Genomic DNA, 18,496 nt, shown 5'->3' with positions numbered 1-18,496 from the left:
ACAGGGGAGGGGTGCGGGTGCGTAGCAGCCTGTTGCGGGTGTCGAGTGGCGGGCTGGAGGAAGAGGAGGAGGAGGAGGAGGAGGCGGTGCTCGCGGCGAGGATCTGCTTCATCTGTGTCCTCCTCCTCACAGCGGTCCTCGTCGCACCCAGTACGATGCCGACCACGCAGGAGACACTCGCACTTGTGCAGTCCCTGTCGGCCTACCTCAACAGCACGCTCGCCCTCGTCTCGCAACCTTCTTCCTCCTCCTCGACCTCGACCACGACCACTCCTCCCTCGCTCGCCGACGTCCGCAACGACCTCTCGCTCCTCTTGGCCGAATCGAACAAGCACCTCACCGCCGCCTCCCTCGCCTGCAAGCCCCCAATCGCCCTCGACGCCCTCCACGGCTCCCTCGCCAAGCTCGAGGCCACCTTCCCCAAACTCCGCTTCGCCCTCGAGCACCTCGCCGCCGGCTCGTCCGCGCAGTCGAGCACCCGGCTCGCGCGCAAGCTCCGCTGGGGCGCCCGCGAGGCCCTCGAGGCCTTTGCCGCCCACCTCGCCGCGACCGCCGCCCTCCTGCGCGCCGCACCGTCAGCCCAGCGCCAGAAGCGCGACCACGTCCTCGTCGCGACAAAGGGCGTCTGGGCCGCCCTCGAGCGCTTTGACGCCCTGCCGCGCACCCGCCTCGAGGCCGAGCGCGAGGCGTGGAAGGACGCCATGGCCATGCTCGACGACTGCGCCGACGAGGTCAAGGCGCTCGCCGCCAGGGACGGGGCAGGCGGACGAGGGGACGAGGGTGGGACAGACGGCGACGAGGGAGAGCGGGAGGACGACGACGAGGGGGAGGAGGACGAGTCGCCCTTGACGGCGACCGAGCGCTCTCGAGCCCTCCTCGCCGCACAGCTCGTCCGCCTCGCGCGCCTCCTCCTCGCCCACCTCTACCAGCGCACCTCCCCTCCACCTGCATCCACACCTCCCACCACCCCGCCAACGCCCGCCGTCCCCGCCTGGACCCGCCCGGCACTCCTCGACGCCGCGAGCGCGCACGCGTCGGCGCTCAGCGAGGCCGGCGACGAGCTCGCGGGCGTGCTCGAGCCGGGCCAGGACGCCGACGAGGTCGCAGACGCGGTCGAGGAGCTGTGCGACGCGGCTGAGGAGCTCGCCGCGGCGATGGAGCGTGCGCTCGACGAGGGCGGGAGCGGCGAGGGTGAGCGGGAGGACGAGGCGCGAGCGGCGGCGGCGAGCGAGGCGACGGACAAGGAGCGAGAGTGGCTCGCCATGTGGAGGAGGCAGCGCGACAATGCGCGGGACAAGCTCGCAGGGATCTAGCGCGCGGGCGAGGAGCGAGACGAGGTCGTCGAGTAACTCTCTTTTACAAGCATCTACAAAAGTGTGCGCGCCCGCGACCGTTTCGACTCGCCCCCAGTTCTGCTCACAACGCGCCGAGCGAGAGCATGGTCCCAAGGCTCTGCAGGATCGAGTCGCCCATGGCCTTCTCGACGGCCTCCTCGAGGTGGCGCTTGGGGTCCTGCTTGCCGACGTGGCGCGTCTTGAGCTGCTGCGTCGTGAGCGTCGCCTCCTCCTTGACGCTCGCCGTGTACGTCTGCGCGAGCGAGAGCATGCGCTGTGGGTCGGAAAGAGGCCGTGGTGAGCGAGTGCGCGCGAGAGAGGGAGATCGCGCGAGAGAGAGAGAGGGAGGGGGGCGCACCTTGATGCTCTCCTCGTTGTCGCGCTTCATCTCGCTCCAGTCCTGGAGCTTGAGGCCCTCGGTCCAGTCCTTCTTGTGCAGGTTGAGGAGCATGCTCTGCTCGAGCTCCGTCTTGCGGTACGCGATCGCGATAGAGTAGTAGTGGCGGTTCAGGCCGTGGATCAAGGCCTGGATGGACGGCTGCTGCAGGTGCCCGATGTTGGACGTCGACTGGCGCGGCTCGACGCCCATCATGACCTGCTGCGGGTTGATGGACCGGAACGCGTCGATGACGACCTTGCCCTTGACCGACTGGATCGGGTCGACGACGACGGCCACCGCGCGAGGGTTGAGCTGCTCGAAAGACTGTGTTGCGAGGAAGGGTGAGTGACCGTGAGAGCGCGAGGGAAAGACGGCGAGAGAAAGCGGGGACGCACCTGCTGCGTGTTGACGTCGACGCTCGACAGCCAGCAGCCAAAGCCCGGGTGCGAGTGGTACCACCCGACGACCATCTCTGGCCTGCGTGCGCGCGAGGGCTCGGGTCAGTCCTGGCTCGTGGCGCGAGGAAGGGAGGAACGGAACGCGAGGACGCACCGGCCGGTCTGCTTGAGCATGTCGAGCATCTTGGTCTGGAACACGGGGTCGACGGCCTCGACTGAGACGCCCGTACCGCTCTGCGGCATGGCGAACACGTCTGCAGGACAGGTGGGTCAGCGAGCGCACGACGAGGGACCGAGGAGGGGAAGTGAGGCGGACCGATGACGCGGACCGTGTACTCGTCGACAAAGTCGCCGAGCATGAGGCCCATGACCTCGAGTGGGACACCTGCGCGACCGTGCTTGAGCATCTGTGGACGAGAAGGGGGCGGAATGGGAGGCGACGAGATGAGGTCGGGGAGGGGGAGGAGGGGAGGTCAGCGGGCGGCCTCTGTCGGGTTGGTGCGGGTTGAGGGAGCGAGTGCGGACCTTGAGGAGGGCGAGGCTCGAGATGTGGACCGTCTCTGCGTTGTCGTTCGTGGCGATGTCGGCTCCAGGGGGCGGTGCGCCGCCGCCAAACTGGCCCATCATGGCTCGAAGCTGTGCGTCCACTGCAGGGGCGGGTGGGTCAGTCTTGGATGCGCTGCGTGTACCTTCAAATGAGCTCACTGGTAGCGTCTGTGCTGTGGGTGAAGGGTGTGCGGAGGAGAGTCGTCAGCGGGCGGCGGAAGAGCAGCTCCCTCGCTCCTCACCTCTGCCTCGCTTGCAGCTGCTGCTCCGAGAGACATGCTGGGCACCGGCAAGAAGGACCGCAGGCAGCGTGCGTCCACCTCCCTCCCCCTTCTCTCCTCTCGTCCTCCTCCTCCCTCATCTCCCCTCGTCGCTGATCCTCATCACACATCCAGCCGCCCGTGCCGCCCAGCCCGCCGCCGTCCTTGCCGACTCCGAGTACGTCGCCCGCCGCATCAAGCGCCACCTCGCCGACCTCGAGCGCACAAACTACACCGAGCCCACCACCGGGCCAACCGCCTACGGCGACGCCGACGACGACCACAAGGGCCCGAGCCAGCTCGCAAAGGACAGCTCGGGCGACCAGAAGAAGAAGAAGACCATGGCCGTCCGCACCCTCCTCATGTACCGCAAGAACCTCGCCGCCCTCGTCGCCGAATCCGTGCGCTTCCCTCTCTCTCTCTCTCTCCCTCTCTCGTCGCGCTCGTTCGCCCCCCTTTGCCTCCAACCCTGGACTGACTCGTCCCTTGTCCCCGCAGGACCTCCCCTCGCCGCACGAGTCCAAGCAGCCCTCGTACCTGACGGCCGCCGCACCTCCCCCTGCCCGCCCGCCGCTCCGCCTGTGCTCCGTCTGCGGGTACAAGCCGCGGTACGCGTGCCTCAGGTGCGGCTTGCCATACTGCGACGTCGGGTGCCGCCAGACGCACGACGAGAGTCGGTGCGAGAGGCGCTGAAGGGCGCGAGAGCGGGGCGGCGGCGGGGAGACGAGGAGGGCGAGCGAGCGCACTTGTTGTTGCCATACTAGCTGTTTCTCTCTCTCCTTTGTCCGTCTCTCAGCTCTCGAGAGATGCTCATCGCCTGCTCCCTCTGGAAAGCCTCGTCCTCTCAAGCCTGTTCCTCTCGGGCCTCTCGTTCTCGGACCTCTCGCATTCTGGAAGCACCGCGACGGCAGCTTTACACTCGCTCTAGCTCTCCCGTCTACTCGATAAGGTATGCGTCGTAGATGACTGCGTGCGTGTGAGAGAGGGTCAGACCGGGTCGAGAGCCAACGAGAGGGAGAGAGAGAAGCCGAATCGTCGGCACGAGGACGCACCTTGCCTCCCGCTCCTGATCCCGCTCCCAACAAACATGGCCTGGTTCAGCCACGCGAGGTCGCGCTTGGCGTCCGTCTCCATCTCGATGCACAGCCGGAACTTGTACTCGTCCGGGCCGGGCACGACGACGTCGCGGCCGTCCTTGTCCTTGCCGCCTCGCGCCGCGTCCGACAGGCGCTGGAGGACGTCGAGCGAGCCCGTGCGCCAGCCACGCGTCTGGACCTGGATGAAGGTGCCCGACGAGTGCTTGAGGAGGTACCGCGTCGAGAGCTGGGCGGCGAGAGGTGCGGAAGGGTGCGTCGGGGGAAGCAGGTGCTGAGAGTCTTGGCCGCCGGCTCTGCGGGTTTGAGTTCGACCGAGTCAGGGTGGGTGTCCTTACAGACCTTCTGAGAAGGGAGAGAGCGCCGCCGCTGGACGACGAGGGCGAGGAATGGAGACGACGTGAGAGGAACGCGGCCGACTCACACGACCTCGCCGCTGCCGAACGTCCCCTCGAAATGCCCGCCCGTAAAGTTAATCCAGTTGAACCTGCGAGCGTGTGCGGGAGCCGAGTGAGCGTCGTGTGCCCTGCCGCCGTACACCCTCAACCTCGGCCCCACCACCTCGAGCCGCGGCTGACATCCTGGCGACGCGGGCGCAACTCACTGGCCGCCGTCACCGTGGAGGCCCTCGCCGAGGCTGCGGACGGCCTCGAGGTCGCACACGAGGCGGAACGAGTGTCGCAGGGTTGGCTCGGGGATGGGGAGCGAGAGCGCGTGCTGGAACGCGGGTGGGGTGGACGAGGTGGCGCTGGCGGTATGCGAGGGCATGGTCGCTGTGCGGCGGGGAGACGAGCTGGTCGCAGGCGGCGTAGAGGAGAGCGGGGCGGAGCAGAGGAGAGCGAGGCGGCCGGGCGAGAGGTTCACCCGAGACGAGCCGGGCCGAGCCATTGAGGGACGAAGACGCCGGTCACACAGCACAAGCGGGCGCAGAGGGGCATGGACTGAGTGCCGGGCATGCTGTGCATCCCACCGGCAAGCCTTTCACAGCCAGGCGAGTTGTCTGGGAGGAGGAGAGGGCCGAGAATCGCTTCCCAGCTGATGACAGCTTCACGACGCTTCACTTTCACGAGAGGGCTCGCTGCTTGCAGAGGCTCAAGTTGAACCCTGCAGCTCGCCGTCGAGCTCAGCTACACGCCCGCAAAAGAGCGTCGAGACGAGCGGAGCCTCCTCGCCGGCTCTCGTCTCCCCACCTCGACTCTCCTCTACCATACCGCTCTCGAGAGAGACGTCGAGCATGCCGCCAGCCCCACTCAGCCTCTCGGATGAGCGCACCCCGCTCCTCCCACCACCGCCGCACGTCCCAGCACCCGCCGTCGCCCCTCCTCCACCTCGACGACCCCGCTCCCATCGTCGCCCGCACCAGCACCACGAGCCTCGGCCCCGGCCGCCTCGCTCCGAAGCGCTCTCTATCCCTGCCCTCGCCCGCGCCGCAGCCGCTCTCAAAGCAGGCCACCTCCCGTCCACCACCCAGCTCCTCGCCCTCGCCGACCTCCTCCTCGAGTCGCCCTTCCTGGACGACGCCGCGACGGGCACAGTCTGGGAGCCGACATACGGCGAGGGACGGCTCGGCACGGGCGGGCTCAGCCGCGAGGGCGAGAGGGTCCGCCTCGCCGTGCGCGAGTGCGTCGAGAGCGCGAGGGAGCTCGTCGAGGGGCGCAACCCGGTCGTTGTCGAGAGGGGCGAGGGTGACGAGGAGTGTGTGTCGGTGGGAGTGACGGGCGAGGGCGAGCTGGGGGACGGGTGGCAAGAGTTCTGGTGGCGGTACAGGGCGACCAAGGTCGATGTTGGTACGCCCGCAGCCTCTCTCCCTCTCATACGGCCAGCGACCTGCGCCTCCGCCTAGACCCTCGTCTTGACCTTCTACGTTCGCCCTACAGAGCTACCTGAGCCGCACCTCCCCGTCCCCGACCGTTCTACCCTCCAGCAAAGCACGACCTCGCTCGTCAACCTCGCCCAGCTCTTTCTCACCTCGCCCGCGCTCCAGTCCCTCGTCACCGACATCGTCCTCCTCGTCCGCGACACGGCCGACGTCGTCTTCGAGACGGCCCAAGCCAAGGACCAGCTCGGGCCCGAGACGGTCGACGCGCTCGAGCGGGTCGTTGAGGCGGCGGCAGAGGGGGCGGTCGGCGCGAGCGCGGTCAAGGCGCACGATGCGGACACGGGCACGATGAGCTCGAGGCCGGGCGCGAGGAAGGGCGAGGAGCGGGCTCGTGCCGCCGGCGGTCGAGACGAGGCGCTCGACCCGCCGGAGGTGGCCGCGCCGCTCGCGCCCGGCGACGAGCCCGCCGCGAGTGCGGCATCCAGTCGCGTCGAGGGGGCGAGTCGGGACAAGGCGGCGGGCAAGGTTGAGCAGAAGGACTCGCAGGCGCTGCGGGACGAGTTCGTCGACCGCGTCAAGAAGGTGCGCTCCTCTTCCTCTACTACTCGCCCTCGACCCGCGCAGTGGCTCACTCTCGTCGTCGCAGATCTTTCTGCAGCTCCAGGCGCAACCGCAGTACCAGCGCTCGATGCAGACCCTCCTCGCCCTCGTCCGCGACTACGTCCGCACCGCCGTCGACAAAGCCTCGCCTCGCGTGCATGTCGAGCCCGCCGCGTCTTCCTCCTCGCCTTCCTCGACATCCTCATCGCCCCACGTCGCTCAACCCGCACCGATCGACGACGCCGACCCGACGCGTCTGCTCCTCCCCCTCCTCGAGCCCTTTACCGGCGGGCCCGGCTCTCTCGTTCCGCTCCGCCGCGCCGCGCACGCCCTCCTCTCCTATCTCGACCCGTCCCGCCAAGATACGTCGCCTTCCCGCCTGCGCGACCTCGCGCACTCGGTCGACGCCCTCGTCGAGAAGGCGCTCCTCGAGCCCGGGTGGATCGGCAGCGCGGCGGCGCAGCGCCAGGTCGGCGAGATGCACGACGGCCTGCGGGCGCTCGCGCGAGACTGCCCTGTCCTCGCGCAGGACGTGCAGCGTGTTATCGCGTGCGTCGCCGCGGCGCTGCAGGTGCTCGCCGGCGACGAGCTGCTCGCGAGGTCGGTGCGCGCGCTCGCGGAGCTTGCGGGCGCGATCGGCGCGTGGACGATCGAGGCGGCAGGTACGGCGGCGAGAGCGGCAGGAGGTGAGGGCGTCGCGGCGGTGTGGGGCGACGTCGTCGAGTGGCTCGTGCCGAGAGTGCTCGGCGTGCTCAAGGAGATCCCGCTCCCTCGGTGCGCCCTACCTCTCTCTCAGTCTTCTCGCGACGGCCACGAGTACTTATGCGGAGCGCCCTGCAGGTTCGAGTTCGCGTCGCCGACCGTCTCGCTCGCGATCGACCCGCCGTCCCTTCTCGCCACTTCCATCATTCCCTCGTCCATCTCGCTCCAGCAGTCCACCTCCATCACGTACCTTCCCTCCTTCGGCTCAGCCTCGGCCGCCCTCCCCGTCTCGGCCTCGCACCCGTCCGACCCCTCCCTCGCTCGAGCACCTGCAACCGCACGGACCGCCTCTGCGGCCTCGACGCTCGTCGCCGTCGAGGGCGTGCAGCTCGAGATCAAGGACGTCGGGTACTACGCCTCGTACCACACGGGCATCCCGTGCGTCGGCGACGTCACCGAGTCGGGCCTGCTCGACCTGCGCTTCGGCCGCCCGAGCGCGCCCGACGGCAGCTCGAGCAGCGGCGGCCTCGGCTTCGCCCTCGCCACCTCGACGCCCCCGCCACCCGGCGCCCGCACCCTATTCACCTTGCAGCGTCACTCGACCGCCGTCGCGCTCGCCGACTTTCACCTCACGCCGCACTCGAGCTCGCACCCGTGGCTCGTATGGCTCCTGCGCCCGCTCCTTCGCGTCGCCGTGCGCAAAGCCGTCGAGTGTGAGCTGCGCGAGGCGGTGCTCGAGCCTGGGGCAAAGTGGGTCGGCCGCGTCGGGTTCGAGGTGCGCGAGCGGGCCGAGGAGCTCCGAGCGAGGGCGGTGGAAGAGGCGCAGGAGGGTCGGGAGCGGGACGAGAGCGAGATGGAGCGTCTGTGGCGCTGGGTGCGGGCGGCGTGGGACGTGCTCGCAGGGCGAGCCGTCGAGAACGAGGAGGACGAGGTCGACGAGTCGGGCAGCGACGCCTCGAGCGCGACGAGCGACGCCGACGGCGACGCTCACTCGGCGCGGCACCTTCACCTGAACCGTCACGGTGTCGCTATCGACCTCGAAGCCGCCAATGGCACCGCCGGCATCGGCTCCGAGGGCGTCGTCCTGCCCGTCGGCGACGCGCCGATCCCGCTCCCCGAGGGCCGCTCCCCGCCCAAGGGTCTCGCCCGAGCGGCGCGAGACGAGGTGCGGCACGAGGTGGAAGCGGGACAGGAGGCGGCCAAGGAGGCGATGCGCGCTGTCGGCGAGGTCGGCGAGGAGGCGGATCGGTGGCGCGAGCGCGTCGGAAGGGAGCAGAGGACGAGGCCGCACAGCTGGAGGAGCGAAGCGTTCGACATGCGGCGTGAGAGGGTGTAGATGCAGCTGGTCTGCAACACGTCCTTTCCCTGGCGGCACAGGAGGCTCGGGCGCGAGGTCGACCTTCTCTAGCTTTATCGTTCGGCAATGCAGCGCGCGTTTTGCTCGGCAGCTTCGCCTTCTGCACCTAGAGAGCTGAGAGGCTTGCGCCCCGTCGAGAGAAACCGAGAAGCAGGCCCGAGCGCCTCGTCCCTGCCCGACTCGACTCGACGCACCTCGAGCTCGACTTGGCCGGCCTGCGTCCTAAGCGCCGAATCTCGTCTCACGCAGCTCGTCACGCGCAGTGTTCCGACGGCGTGACATCGTACACGAGCGCGAGCGACAGGGCTTCGAGGCAGAGCCGCTGTCGAAGCCGCTCGAGCCTCGCTCGTCCGGCTTTGCGCGTGTTCTCTGCTCAGTCGCTCGACGCCGCTGCGGGCGGGTCACATTTGCATGATGCTCTGCACTGCTCGAGTCTGTTTCACCGTCTCGCGCGCATGCTTTCTCGCCGTCTCTCCGTGCCCGAAAAGCGCTTCGAGCGACGGCCCGGTTCAGCTTGTCGGCGGCTCTCGATCCGGGCTCGCGTCGGCGCTTGCAGGCCGCCACCTGGCGCATGCGTCTCTGCACGTCGATTGATGGCTGACGTGGCCGAGGAAGAGCAGTGGCGCCCGCTCTCGAGCGACTTTTCGCAGGTCCGCGTCCGACTCTCTGTCGAGCCAGAGCAGTGACTGCGGCCGCCTCTCTCGTTCCGGCTGTGAGATCGACTTGGTGGCACGCAGTCGTCTCGAGACGTCGATCGGCCTCTCTCGGCTAGAGCAGAAGTCGCAACGATGGCGGGTCGCAACGAGCCAAACTCGAGAGGGCGAGCGGATCGGCGTGATCGAGGGGAGGCGGCGCCTGCCCCTCGTGCGAGGTCGTGTGAGGACACGTGAAGGTGGATTTGCCGGGCGCACAGACCGCCAAGGGGCCGCCGCGCGCGCTCACAGCCTGCGTGTGACCATCTGCTCGATCGCCTGGGCGTCGCACGAGGCTACCGCGGGCTGGCCGGCGCACGACGTACGGATGACGTGGCGCCGAGGATGAGGAGGACGAGCGCACGCTGCCGAGCCAGAGCTCATCGTCGTCCTCGGACGCGCACTCGCTCTATCGACGTCTCGAGACGTCGTACGGCAGGGCAGGGCTCGGTAGAAGGCGGGCCGAGGAAAGCGCGTCGACCTTCTCCTCCTCGTCGCCCTTCTCGAGCGCAGAGTCGTGAGGCCGACCTCGCTCTGGCGGGACGCTCCGCTCGTAGGCCATATCAGACGGTGTCTCTAACGTGGCTCGAGCGACCGTGAGCGGCGCGAGAGCTGTTCGACACTGTAGAGCAAGGCCAGTCTGGTTCGAAACGCGGGCTCGAGCGCACTGATTTTCGAGCACGGCGCCCTCTGCACGCGCGCCGCGTCCGCAGTTCTACTCGCATGGGCTTCTTAGGCTCTGTGAGCAGGCGGGACTCACACTCAGCGATGCGTGAGGAGCACGCAAGTCGCGAGAAGGTGGGTCGACGTGGCGCGCGCGCGCTTCTCGTTTCGCTTTCGCTCGCTCTCTCGCCTCGGCTCGTCGCACTTGCGGCGCGTCCCTGCGCTCAGGCATGCAGTGGAAATAGCTCGAGTCGCCGGTGACCTCCTCCCAGGCAGGTGTGCAGTGGGGGAAGGAGGAGGAGGGCGGATGCGAGTGACCCGATGCGTGTGGCGTCTTTTTAGAGAGTGGGGTTTTCCTTTGCCGAACCGGCCAGGTTGATCGGCTCGCTTCTGTCATCGAGTGGTGCGGCGACGGTTCGGTCTTGTGTGGCTTCTGCCGGCTGCCGTTACGCCTCGCACCAGTTGGCTGTAGATGTGTGGGCGGAACCTCGGGGGTTCTGCGCAACGCCCGCACGCTTCTACGGCTCCCTGGCCAGGTTCTACCTTTTTGTTTTGCGTGGGTCGGCTGCGCACTCGCCTCGCCCCGCCACGTCGACTGCGCACCTTGAGCAGTCGGCCGACAGCAAAGCGGGTCCGAGAAGAGCAGAACTGCGAGCTCGAGCGCGACCTTCTCCTCCTCGTCCTCCTTCGCGAGCGCAAAGAGGAGTCTCGTCGACTGCTCGTTGCAGGAGAGCGGCTCTTTCTTCTGGAATAGAGCGCACTTTCTCGTCTCACTTCGCAGAGGCATCGAGAGGTGCTGAGAGAGAGCCCTCCTTGCACGAAAGCTGCCCCGAGAACCGGCTCTCTAAACCAAAGACGAGGCGCGCACAGCGGAACGAGGGGTGCAGGAGAGAGGGAAAGATCTAGTCTGTACAACACAGGGAGAGGGAGAGAGAGAGGGAGGGGGAGAGAGAGAGAGAGAGAAAGGGAAGGCGCTCGAAGTTGAGGAGGGACGAGGTGGGAGAGCCGCTCAGGCCTCGAGGTCCTTCTCCTTGTCGGTGGCGGCGACGGGGCGGCCTGCGAGGTCGTCTCCCTCGACGGCGTTCTGCGTGTCGCTGAGGTAGATGTTCTTGGCGAAGAAGGCGAGGACGACTGGCACGACGGCGATGGCGGTCGCGGCGATGAGGAGCGTCCTCATGACGGCGGCGTACGACTCGATGATGGCCTCGTACGCCGGCGGGTTGCTCGTCTTGTAGGTGACGGCCGTCGTGATGGACCCGAAGACCGTCGTGATCTCGGTCGAGTTGAGGAGGCCCGAGAGGCGGTTGGCGAGCTCGTTGGGCATGTCGTTGCGCCAGATGGCCGAGGCCAGGGCGGTGCCGACGGCGTTGCCGATCTCGGCAAAGAGGAGGACGAGCGCCGTGACGGTGGCGACGTCCTGGTGCGGGCTCGACGCCTGGGCGAGGAGCTGGCACGACGCGCTCGCGATGCCGCCGCCCAAGCCCTGGAGGACCTGGACGATGACGATCTCGAACGTGCCGGCGTGCGCGCCTCGGCTCTTGATCATGAGGCCGACGCCAAGGAGGCGCACGCAGAGGCCGACGACGAGGAGCCACTTGGTGCGGCGGAACTTGAGCTGGTAGAACCCGGCGCCGATCGCGCCCAACGTCAACGCGAGCGTCTGGGCCTGGGTGAAGTAGCCGATCTCGCTGACGCTCCAGTCGGACTTGACGACGGTGACCCAGGAATACAGGAAGGTGAACTGTCAGGGGCGAAGCAGAGTCAGTAATTAACCCGCTCGGCGACGATGCGGCGGAAGAGGGACGCACCTGGAGGTAGAACGAGACAAAGTCGAAGAAACCGATGAAGGCGGCGACCATGATGGTCGGGTTGCGGAAGAAGCGGGCCGGGAAGAGAGGCTTGACGGCGACGCGGGCCTCGAAGATGACGAACACGATCAGGGTGACGCCGCCGACGACAAGGAGCGTGATGATCTTGTACGAGTCCCACCACAGCTTGCCCTTGTTGACGAGGGTGAGCGGCAGGAGGACGCAGGCCCAGCCGGCGCCGAAGAGGACGAGGCCGAGGGCGTCGATGTCGAGCGCCCAACCGAGGGCGCGCTTGCCGAGCGAGCGCGTGTCCTTGGCCTGGGCCGCAGTGCCACCGGTCGTCTCGAGAAGGTCGGTCGAGTCGAGGCCGAGCTTCGAGGCCTGCGAAAGGAGAACGAGAGGTCAGAGGCGAGTCAAGGTGGGGAGGAAGAGCGAGGGGACGTACACGACGCTGCGCCCAAGCGAGGGTGCCGATGATGGGCGCACACACGACCGGGATGAGGATGATGAAGACGACGTAGCCGTAGCGCCAGTTGTCCGTGACGAGGATGCCCTCGTCGTTCAGGTGCGGCTTGAGGATGCCCTGGGCGATGTTGCCCGAGACGAACGCGTTGATGAAGTACCAAATCGACACGAGCGACGACATGAGGCCACGCCACCTGTGTGTGCCGGAGCGTGAGTACGCGACCGCTCAGATGGACGGGAACGAGGGGAAGACGCACCGCAGGTTCGTGCAGTCAGCGATGACGATCTGGATCAGGATCTGGAGCGACGCATAGCCGACCTGAACGATGACGGGCCGCGAAAGGAGAGGGAACAGGAGAAAGGTGAGTCGGCCGTCCAGACTGTGGAGCTCGAGGAACAGGCGACGGACGTAGTAGATGACGGCGCCGGCGGCGTAGGTGTGCACGTTGCTGCACGCGGCGATGATGATGAAGCCGACCGTGTAGAAGACGACGCTCATCGTGAGCGCCTCGGCGCGGCCAAACACGTCGGCAAACTTGGCCGAGAAGGGCTTGGTGACGGCGAGGATGATGGCCTGGGCCGTCGCGATGGCGCCGAGGAGCGAGTGCTGGGCGAAGGAAGAAGTCGCGTATGCCGCGTACTGCCACGTCGTCGAGCCCTCGAGCGAATAGATGTAGGCGGCGAGCGCGATGCTCACGAAGAGCACGATCTTCGAGTTGCGGCCCCTGCGCTCGAGAGACGGGTCAGTTTGCGTTGCTCGTCGTTGATAACATCGTGTTCGTCTCGTCGCGCTCGCTCACATGCTTCGACGGGAAGACGAGGAGGACGAGGAGAAGGACGAGGAGGAAAGGAAGGGGAGGAAGGGAGGGAGGGAAGGAGGGGACGAGGAGACGCACCAAACACGGTTGACGCTCTCGACTTTGAGGACGCCCTTCTGCGTCTCGACGGCATAGGCTGGAGGAGCGACGTTCCCGCCCGTCGTCTGTGTCGAGGAGGGAGGGGAGGAGAATCCGATCAGCGATCGCTCGACGAGAAGCTGCCGAGGACATGCTGCGGCGCGGGCTGCACCTCCGCAGGTCGTCCGACACTCAAGCGTGGAACGACGACTAGCGTCGACGCCTAACCCAGAGTGGAAGAACTCGGGGCGCACCTGAGGCTCGGGAACGGCGTTGTGCGCCGTGGGCAGGAACGCTGTGTGCGCGCGCTCGCGCTCGACGTTGCCCGCAACCTCGAGGTTCGACTTGATCGTGTCGTCGTGCGAGGACGTCGACATGGCTGCTCTGGCTCGGGTGGCGGGAAGAACGAGGGAGGAAGCAAAGAGCGAGCTTCGCCGAGCCACGCGGAGAGTCTCGCCATCTGATTGTCGAGGCGATCGCGTCCGAGCTCTAGCGTCGACTCGGCATCCGGTTTCGCTCGCTCTTTGTCGTCGGTGTCTCGTAGGCAGACCGTTTGGACTTCTCAAGCTGGACTTGGCCGTCCACACCGCCCGCTCGGCCCTCCTCGCACGTCGCGACCCGCTTCTCCTGCGAGCAAAAGGTCCCGGCAGCGTCCGGCGTCCGCTCGAGCTTCTCTGGCTGCGCGGAACGGCCGGACGGAGCGCTCGAACCGAAGCTTGGCTCGTGCGGGGCTCGACGGCCAGGAACCCGCTCGAGCCGGGGACCAAAGGCGACCGCGAGCTCGCCAACGACACATCTCTCGAGGGCAGGAGCTGGGGGACGACGAGCTACATTACGACACGGCGAGAGAGAGAGTCTAGAGAATAGAAAGTGGATGAAGAGAGGGTCCGTTCACTGCTCGCCCTCGCCAAAGTAGCCCTCCTTGAGGAGCGACTGCACGACCTCGCCGCTGCGGACGGCGAGCACGCTGTGTCGGGAGAGAGAGGGAGCGAGTCAGGACGAGGCCCAACAGAGGAGGAGAGAAGAGGGAGCGCACCTGAGGAGCGAGTCGCTGATGCCGTGCGTCTTCTCGCACGCGCCCTGGAGCCAGACGGTCGGGCGGAACTCCTTGCCCGAGGCGGTCGTCGTCGGGAGCTGCAGGCGGTAGTTCTCGGCGACCGGGTACACGGGCGCCTTGGCGGCAGGCGACGTGCGCTTGACGCCGTGGTCGGGCGAGGCGGGCGAAGGAGGCGAGCTCGCAGCGGTGGACGGGGTCGGGTTGGTCGAGAAGCGCGACGGCGAGTCGTACCGGGCCGAGGGAGGGACCGACGACGACGCGACCGAGGCGGCACGGCTGTTGCCCGCCTCGCTGCGGCCGACGCGCGCCGAGAAGGCGGCTGCAGGGAGGTCGAGCGATGGCGGGAGGGCGAGCGGCGAGGACGAGCGCTCGTCGTCGGCGGTGCCGGTCGCGAACAGGTCGCTGAGCGGGATGGTCGCCTCGTCCTTGCGCTCGGAGGCGATCGTCTCGGAGGCGGTCGACGGCGGGAAGAGCATGTTGCGCCACCCCTGGCGGTCGTAGCCCGTGCCGCAGACGACGACGTCGTACTCGACCTCGCGAGCCTCGCGCGTGATCGGGTTGAAGAGCGACAGGCGGATGGCGGGCGACGACGAATCGGTCGACACGGCGTGCGCCTCGCGGATCTCGGTGTAGGGGCGGACGTTCAGGCGCGGGTCGTGGGCGAGGTCCTTTGCCGCCGTACCCGTGCGGGCAGCGATGTCCTCCTCGACCTTCTGGCTGTACATCGTCGTATAGACCTGCAGTACACGCTCGAGTCAGTCTCCGCCAGGCGAGGACGACAAGGAGAAGGGAGAGAGGGACGCACCGACTCGAGCGTCTTGGGGTTCACGATCGAGTAGTTGGTGCTCTTGGCCTCGCCGAGCACGCGCTCTCGCTCCTCCTCGCCGAGCCTGAACATGGCCTGGCTCATCGACGGGTCAAACACCTCGTTGGAGAACTGGCCCTCGTCTGCGGTCGGGTCGAGCAAGTCAGTCGCGGCCCGAGCAAGGAAGAGACAAAAGGGAGAGTGAGCGCACCAGTCGGGCGCATCGACGAGTTGCGGAGAAGCATGTCGACTTGCGGTCGCTCAAAGTCGGCGTCGGCAGGGAGGAAAGGCGCGAGCTTGGTGCGCAGGTGGAGGAAGCACTCGGCGGCCGACTGGCCGGCGCCGACGACGGCGAGGCGGATCGGGCGGCGCTCGCGGATGCGCGCCTCGACAATGTGCGGGAGGATGGCGTCGACCTTGTCCTGGAACTGGGCCGTGTGGAGGATGCGGTCGGTCGCGACGAGCTCGGGAGCGGCGAGCTGCGGCGGGATCTTGGGCGTGCCGCCCGCCGAGACGACGAGGTTGCGGGTGAGGCGAGTCATCGTTTCGCCGGTGGCGACGACGCGGGACGTGACCTTGAGGACGCGAACGCCGGCACCCTCGCCGTGCTCGTCGGGGCGGAGCGCGTCGACGGCGACGACCTCCTCGCCGTACGCGACGTCGCCGTGCTGTTGCCGCAGCTCGCCCTGGACCTTGTTGGCGCACCACTGGAGGTAGTCGGCGAACTCGCGGCGGGAGGGCGTAAAGGTGGAAAGCGAGATGAACGAGGCGAGGCGGGACGGGGTGAACGAGGCGAGGTACGACAGGAAGGTGTAGGCGCTCTGTGGGTTTCTGAGGGTGGCCAGATCCTTTAAAAAACTGTTACGGTGTGTGGGTCAGTAAGGCCGACAGCTCGGACGAGCTGACCAGGGCAGAGGAACGGGGGGAGAGTGGACGCACGAGATCTGCATGTGGCTGCCCTCGAGCATCATGCCCGGGTGCCACTGGAACCGCGGGAACCGCTCGACGAACGCACAGCGCAGTGGCCGCTGCGTGGCGGCCTCGCCGCCTTGCCGAGCCCGCACCGCCTCGTCAACGCTGAACCCGAGCGCGTCCTGGAGGCCACCGAGGGACGAGAAGGTCGGCGGGCGTGGTCGAGGGGCGTCCGAGTTGTGCTCGACGAGCGCGATGGCGAGCGCGAGGGCGGCAGGGCCGAAACCGATCGCGACGAGGTCATGGACGACGTCGGGAGGCGAGGACGACGAGGGCGAGTGGCTGGCGGCCATGGCGGACAGGGGCGGGTCGCGCGGGTACAGGCGTGGACTGGTGGTTGAAGAGAGGAGAGGTGGTCTGGCGAGCGAGGGTGCGCGGGCGTGCGAGGACAGGCGGACGAAAGAGCGAGGAGAAAGTGCGAGGACGGCGCCAGCGCCTCCACACTTGGTCCGGAGGCGGGCGATGATCGACGCTTCCGCGACGCGCTGAGGTCAACTTTCGCAGCGCATCGTCCTCTCTGCGTCTCCCCTTCGAGCGTTTCGCCGCCTCTGTGGCATCGGCGCCTCGATATAGACTCGCGCTCATTGGCTGGCGGACGTGCGCTTAGCAGCTGAGCATCGAGAGAGCTCGGGGCGTGCGCTCGAGCCCGGTTCGTTCCCTCGCACCTCACCTCGCGCCGCAAGCTTCCGCGCTCTCGCTCGAGTTGGGCTAGCTTGCGAAGACGGAGGCTGGGCAGGCGCTAATCTGACAACGCCGACCCTGTCTCACTGATCATCTCGCACCATCTGCTCGGCTCCGCTGTGCCCAAGCTTCGACTCTCGCTTTCGCCGGCTCGACTCGCGACCGCGGCACGGAAATGCTCTCGCTCTCCCGAGGCCCGAGCTCGTCGAACATCGCTTGCAGCAGCCGCTGAAGCACCGCGGCCCCTTCCCGCGGCCTTCTCAAGTTGCCGACCGGCGACGGCGAGCCGCCTGAGCGTCGCAGCTGCTCAGCGCGAGCGGTGGCCGACTGCTACAGCTCGTGAAGCTCGCGCTCGGCGACTGCGCGCTCGCGCCCGAGCAGGTCGCAGCCTGTCGCGCTCAGAAAGCCCTTCTCGGCTGCAGGAGGTCGCCGAGGCTCGTCAATCAAGCTGCGACGACGTATCTCGCGCCACGACAGGGAGAGAGAGAGAGGGAGTTGGGACGCACTGATGAAGCCGTCGATGAGGCGACCGGGCACGACCTCGCTCGTGTCGGCAAAGACGCTCACGTCCGGCTCGAGCGGGTCCGACGCGGCGAGGGCGAGGGCGTCGAGTGACTCGAGCTCTTCTGCGAGAGTACCCGACCAGCCGGCGAGAAGCTCTGTCGGGTCGTGTTGCGGGAGAGATCCGGTCGTGGAGGTGGAAGAGGAGGAGAGGATGTGGTCGACGAGGGCGACGACGTAGACCTGTCGACGCGAGCACGGGTCAGTCGAGCGGTACACGGACAATAAGAGGAGAGGAAGGAGGGGCGCACCTTTGCGCCGAGCTTCTTGGCTGTCTCTGCGAGCATCCAGCTTCCGACGGGAGCGCGCACGTCCCCTCCCTTGCCCGGCAGGACCGCCTCGACCCCGAGGAGGACGACCGCCTGCCCCTCGCCTCGCGCCCTGATGCCGCTGAGCACACTCGCCGCCGCATTGTCGGCCGCGACGCAGAGCCGGACCCGGGTGCCGCCGAGCCCCGTCGGCGGCGGCCTGCCAAAGAGCCCGCCCTCGGCTCGAGTGAGGAGGCGGTGGAACTCGCCGTACGCCTCGCCGACCTGCGCACCGAGAGCGTCGACGCTCGAAGCTCCACCTGGGCCGCCGAGCGTTTGCAGGACCCGCTCGGGCAGTCCGCCTACTGGACCTGCCGCAGGTCCGAGCGGGTGCGCGCGCCACGGGTTCTCGTAGCTCGTCGAGAGCCCGCGCAGCTGCTCGGGCTTGTCGCGCGAGGCGTGTAGGACGTGGTGGAGGCGAGCGGCGAGTGCAGCGCCGGTGCAGAGCGGGCGCGACTCGAAAAGGGTGAGGGCGAGCGTGTTTGGTCGGGATGCCCACCTGCAGGAGAGCTCGATGTCAGGGCACGCTCGTATTGCTGATAAGGGACGAGAAAGAGGGACGCGCTCGAGCTCGGCGGCGTGCGTCACGGCCTGGACATGCGGGTTGAGGGTGCCGTACCTGCGCAGGGAGGAAGGTCAGCCTCGGCAACAGTGGAACTGGGAGGGGAGGCCGTGCTCACGGGTGCGCCACGATCGTCGTCACATAGTGTACGAGCTCTCGCAGGACGCCTGCGACGAGAGGATCGTTGCCCGCCGCCAGCACATGCAGGATCGGCCGCTTCTCGAGCGACGCCCGCTCGAACACCTTGGCGACGGCGAGCTTCTCGAGAGATGCGGCCGCGAGGCGGATGCGGGTACCCTCGGACAGGATCGAGTCGGTGATGGAGCGGAGGAAGGAGGGAAGAGGGATGTCGACGGCGGGAGAGCGGGCGAGGTGCTTGAGGGGGAGGAGGATGCGCAAGAAGAGCGCCGACATGGTCGAGGCCGAGGCAGTCGAGACGCGCTCGAAGTGATGTGCGACGACTGGAGGGAAGAGAGAGTTAGTGAGGCGGTCGAAGATGCGCGAGAACATTCTGTGTTTCTCGAGATTCCGTCCAGT

General features: G+C 67.7%; 8 protein-coding genes across 8 annotated transcripts; 3 read left to right on the top strand and 5 right to left on the bottom strand.

Moving 5' to 3' along the window:
* The first annotated feature begins 138 nt into the window (after positions 1–138).
* Positions 139–1,368, top strand: RHOBADRAFT_55256 (uncharacterized protein). The gene has a single exon (XM_018417753.1). It carries the CDS (start codon positions 156–158, stop codon positions 1,311–1,313), a length of 1,158 nt encoding a protein of 385 aa, XP_018269063.1. The 5' UTR covers positions 139–155; the 3' UTR covers positions 1,314–1,368.
* On the bottom strand, positions 1,183–2,837 carry RHOBADRAFT_65460 (uncharacterized protein). Its single transcript, XM_018418712.1, has 7 exons — positions 2,817–2,837; positions 2,637–2,758; positions 2,428–2,518; positions 2,266–2,365; positions 2,109–2,190; positions 1,693–2,037; positions 1,183–1,608 (listed from the first exon to the last, which is right to left on the bottom strand). Coding segments are annotated over exons 1-7 (933 nt in total). The 5' UTR covers positions 2,818–2,837; the 3' UTR covers positions 1,183–1,416.
* Positions 2,838–2,933: 96 nt separating this feature from the next.
* RHOBADRAFT_46106 (uncharacterized protein) lies at positions 2,934–3,610 on the top strand (the record flags this gene model as incomplete). Its single annotated transcript, XM_018414723.1, has 3 exons — positions 2,934–2,967; positions 3,053–3,318; positions 3,416–3,610. The coding sequence occupies 3 exons, from the start codon at positions 2,934–2,936 to the stop codon at positions 3,608–3,610; spliced, it is 495 nt and encodes a 164-aa protein (XP_018269061.1).
* A 244-nt stretch (positions 3,611–3,854) lies between these two features.
* RHOBADRAFT_46105 (uncharacterized protein) lies at positions 3,855–4,779 on the bottom strand (the record flags this gene model as incomplete). The annotated part of the gene is made up of 4 exons (XM_018414722.1): positions 3,855–3,883; positions 3,970–4,307; positions 4,436–4,498; positions 4,616–4,779. The coding sequence occupies 4 exons, from the start codon at positions 4,777–4,779 to the stop codon at positions 3,855–3,857; spliced, it is 594 nt and encodes a 197-aa protein (XP_018269060.1).
* Positions 4,780–5,245: 466 nt separating this feature from the next.
* RHOBADRAFT_55253 (uncharacterized protein) lies at positions 5,246–8,540 on the top strand (the record flags this gene model as incomplete). The annotated part of the gene is made up of 5 exons (XM_018417752.1): positions 5,246–5,798; positions 5,889–6,412; positions 6,477–7,204; positions 7,271–8,380; positions 8,510–8,540. 5 exons carry the CDS (start codon positions 5,246–5,248, stop codon positions 8,538–8,540), a joined length of 2,946 nt encoding a protein of 981 aa, XP_018269059.1.
* Positions 8,541–10,787: 2,247 nt separating this feature from the next.
* Positions 10,788–13,395, bottom strand: RHOBADRAFT_55252 (uncharacterized protein). The gene is made up of 7 exons (XM_018417751.1): positions 13,268–13,395; positions 13,014–13,099; positions 12,527–12,842; positions 12,375–12,436; positions 12,098–12,311; positions 11,653–12,033; positions 10,788–11,585 (listed from the first exon to the last, which is right to left on the bottom strand). The coding sequence occupies exons 1-7, from the start codon at positions 13,388–13,390 to the stop codon at positions 10,854–10,856; spliced, it is 1,914 nt and encodes a 637-aa protein (XP_018269058.1). The 5' UTR covers positions 13,391–13,395; the 3' UTR covers positions 10,788–10,853.
* Positions 13,396–13,824: 429 nt separating this feature from the next.
* On the bottom strand, positions 13,825–16,140 carry RHOBADRAFT_55251 (uncharacterized protein; the record flags this gene model as incomplete). Its single annotated transcript, XM_018417750.1, has 5 exons — positions 13,825–13,980; positions 14,050–14,807; positions 14,876–15,018; positions 15,087–15,733; positions 15,815–16,140. The coding sequence occupies 5 exons, from the start codon at positions 16,138–16,140 to the stop codon at positions 13,905–13,907; spliced, it is 1,950 nt and encodes a 649-aa protein (XP_018269057.1). The 3' UTR covers positions 13,825–13,904.
* Positions 16,141–16,858: 718 nt separating this feature from the next.
* On the bottom strand, positions 16,859–18,373 carry RHOBADRAFT_46101 (uncharacterized protein; the record flags this gene model as incomplete). The annotated part of the gene is made up of 5 exons (XM_018414721.1): positions 16,859–16,944; positions 17,035–17,272; positions 17,341–17,853; positions 17,959–18,016; positions 18,078–18,373. The coding sequence occupies 5 exons, from the start codon at positions 18,371–18,373 to the stop codon at positions 16,859–16,861; spliced, it is 1,191 nt and encodes a 396-aa protein (XP_018269056.1).
* Positions 18,374–18,496: the final 123 nt, after the last annotated feature.

This window comes from Rhodotorula graminis (genome assembly GCF_001329695.1).
Source record: "Rhodotorula graminis WP1 unplaced genomic scaffold RHOBAscaffold_12, whole genome shotgun sequence".
NCBI lineage: Eukaryota > Fungi > Basidiomycota > Microbotryomycetes > Sporidiobolales > Sporidiobolaceae > Rhodotorula > Rhodotorula graminis.
This window is presented reverse-complemented; position numbering and strand designations above follow the sequence as displayed.

Bases quoted from the DNA above. Each gene is read 5' to 3' on its own strand.
- RHOBADRAFT_55256 (XM_018417753.1), top strand. From the start codon at position 156: ATGCCGACCACGCAGGAGACACTCGCACTTGTGCAGTCCCTGTCGGCC.
- RHOBADRAFT_65460 (XM_018418712.1), bottom strand. The intron at 2,519-2,636 runs GTCCGCACTCGC...TCTCGTCCACAG, and splicing joins CGAGCCTCGCCCTCCTCAAG to ATGCTCAAGCACGGTCGCGC. The intron at 2,038-2,108 runs GTGCGTCCCCGC...CTCGCAACACAG, and splicing joins TCGACGTCAACACGCAGCAG to TCTTTCGAGCAGCTCAACCC.
- RHOBADRAFT_55252 (XM_018417751.1), bottom strand. From the start codon at position 13,390: ATGTCGACGTCCTCGCACGACGACACGATCAAGTCGAACCTCGAGGTT. The intron at 12,034-12,097 runs GTACGTCCCCTC...CTCCTTTCGCAG, and splicing joins TCGCTTGGGCGCAGCGTCGT to GCCTCGAAGCTCGGCCTCGA. The intron at 11,586-11,652 runs GTGCGTCCCTCT...CGCCCCTGACAG, and splicing joins TTGTCTCGTTCTACCTCCAG to TTCACCTTCCTGTATTCCTG.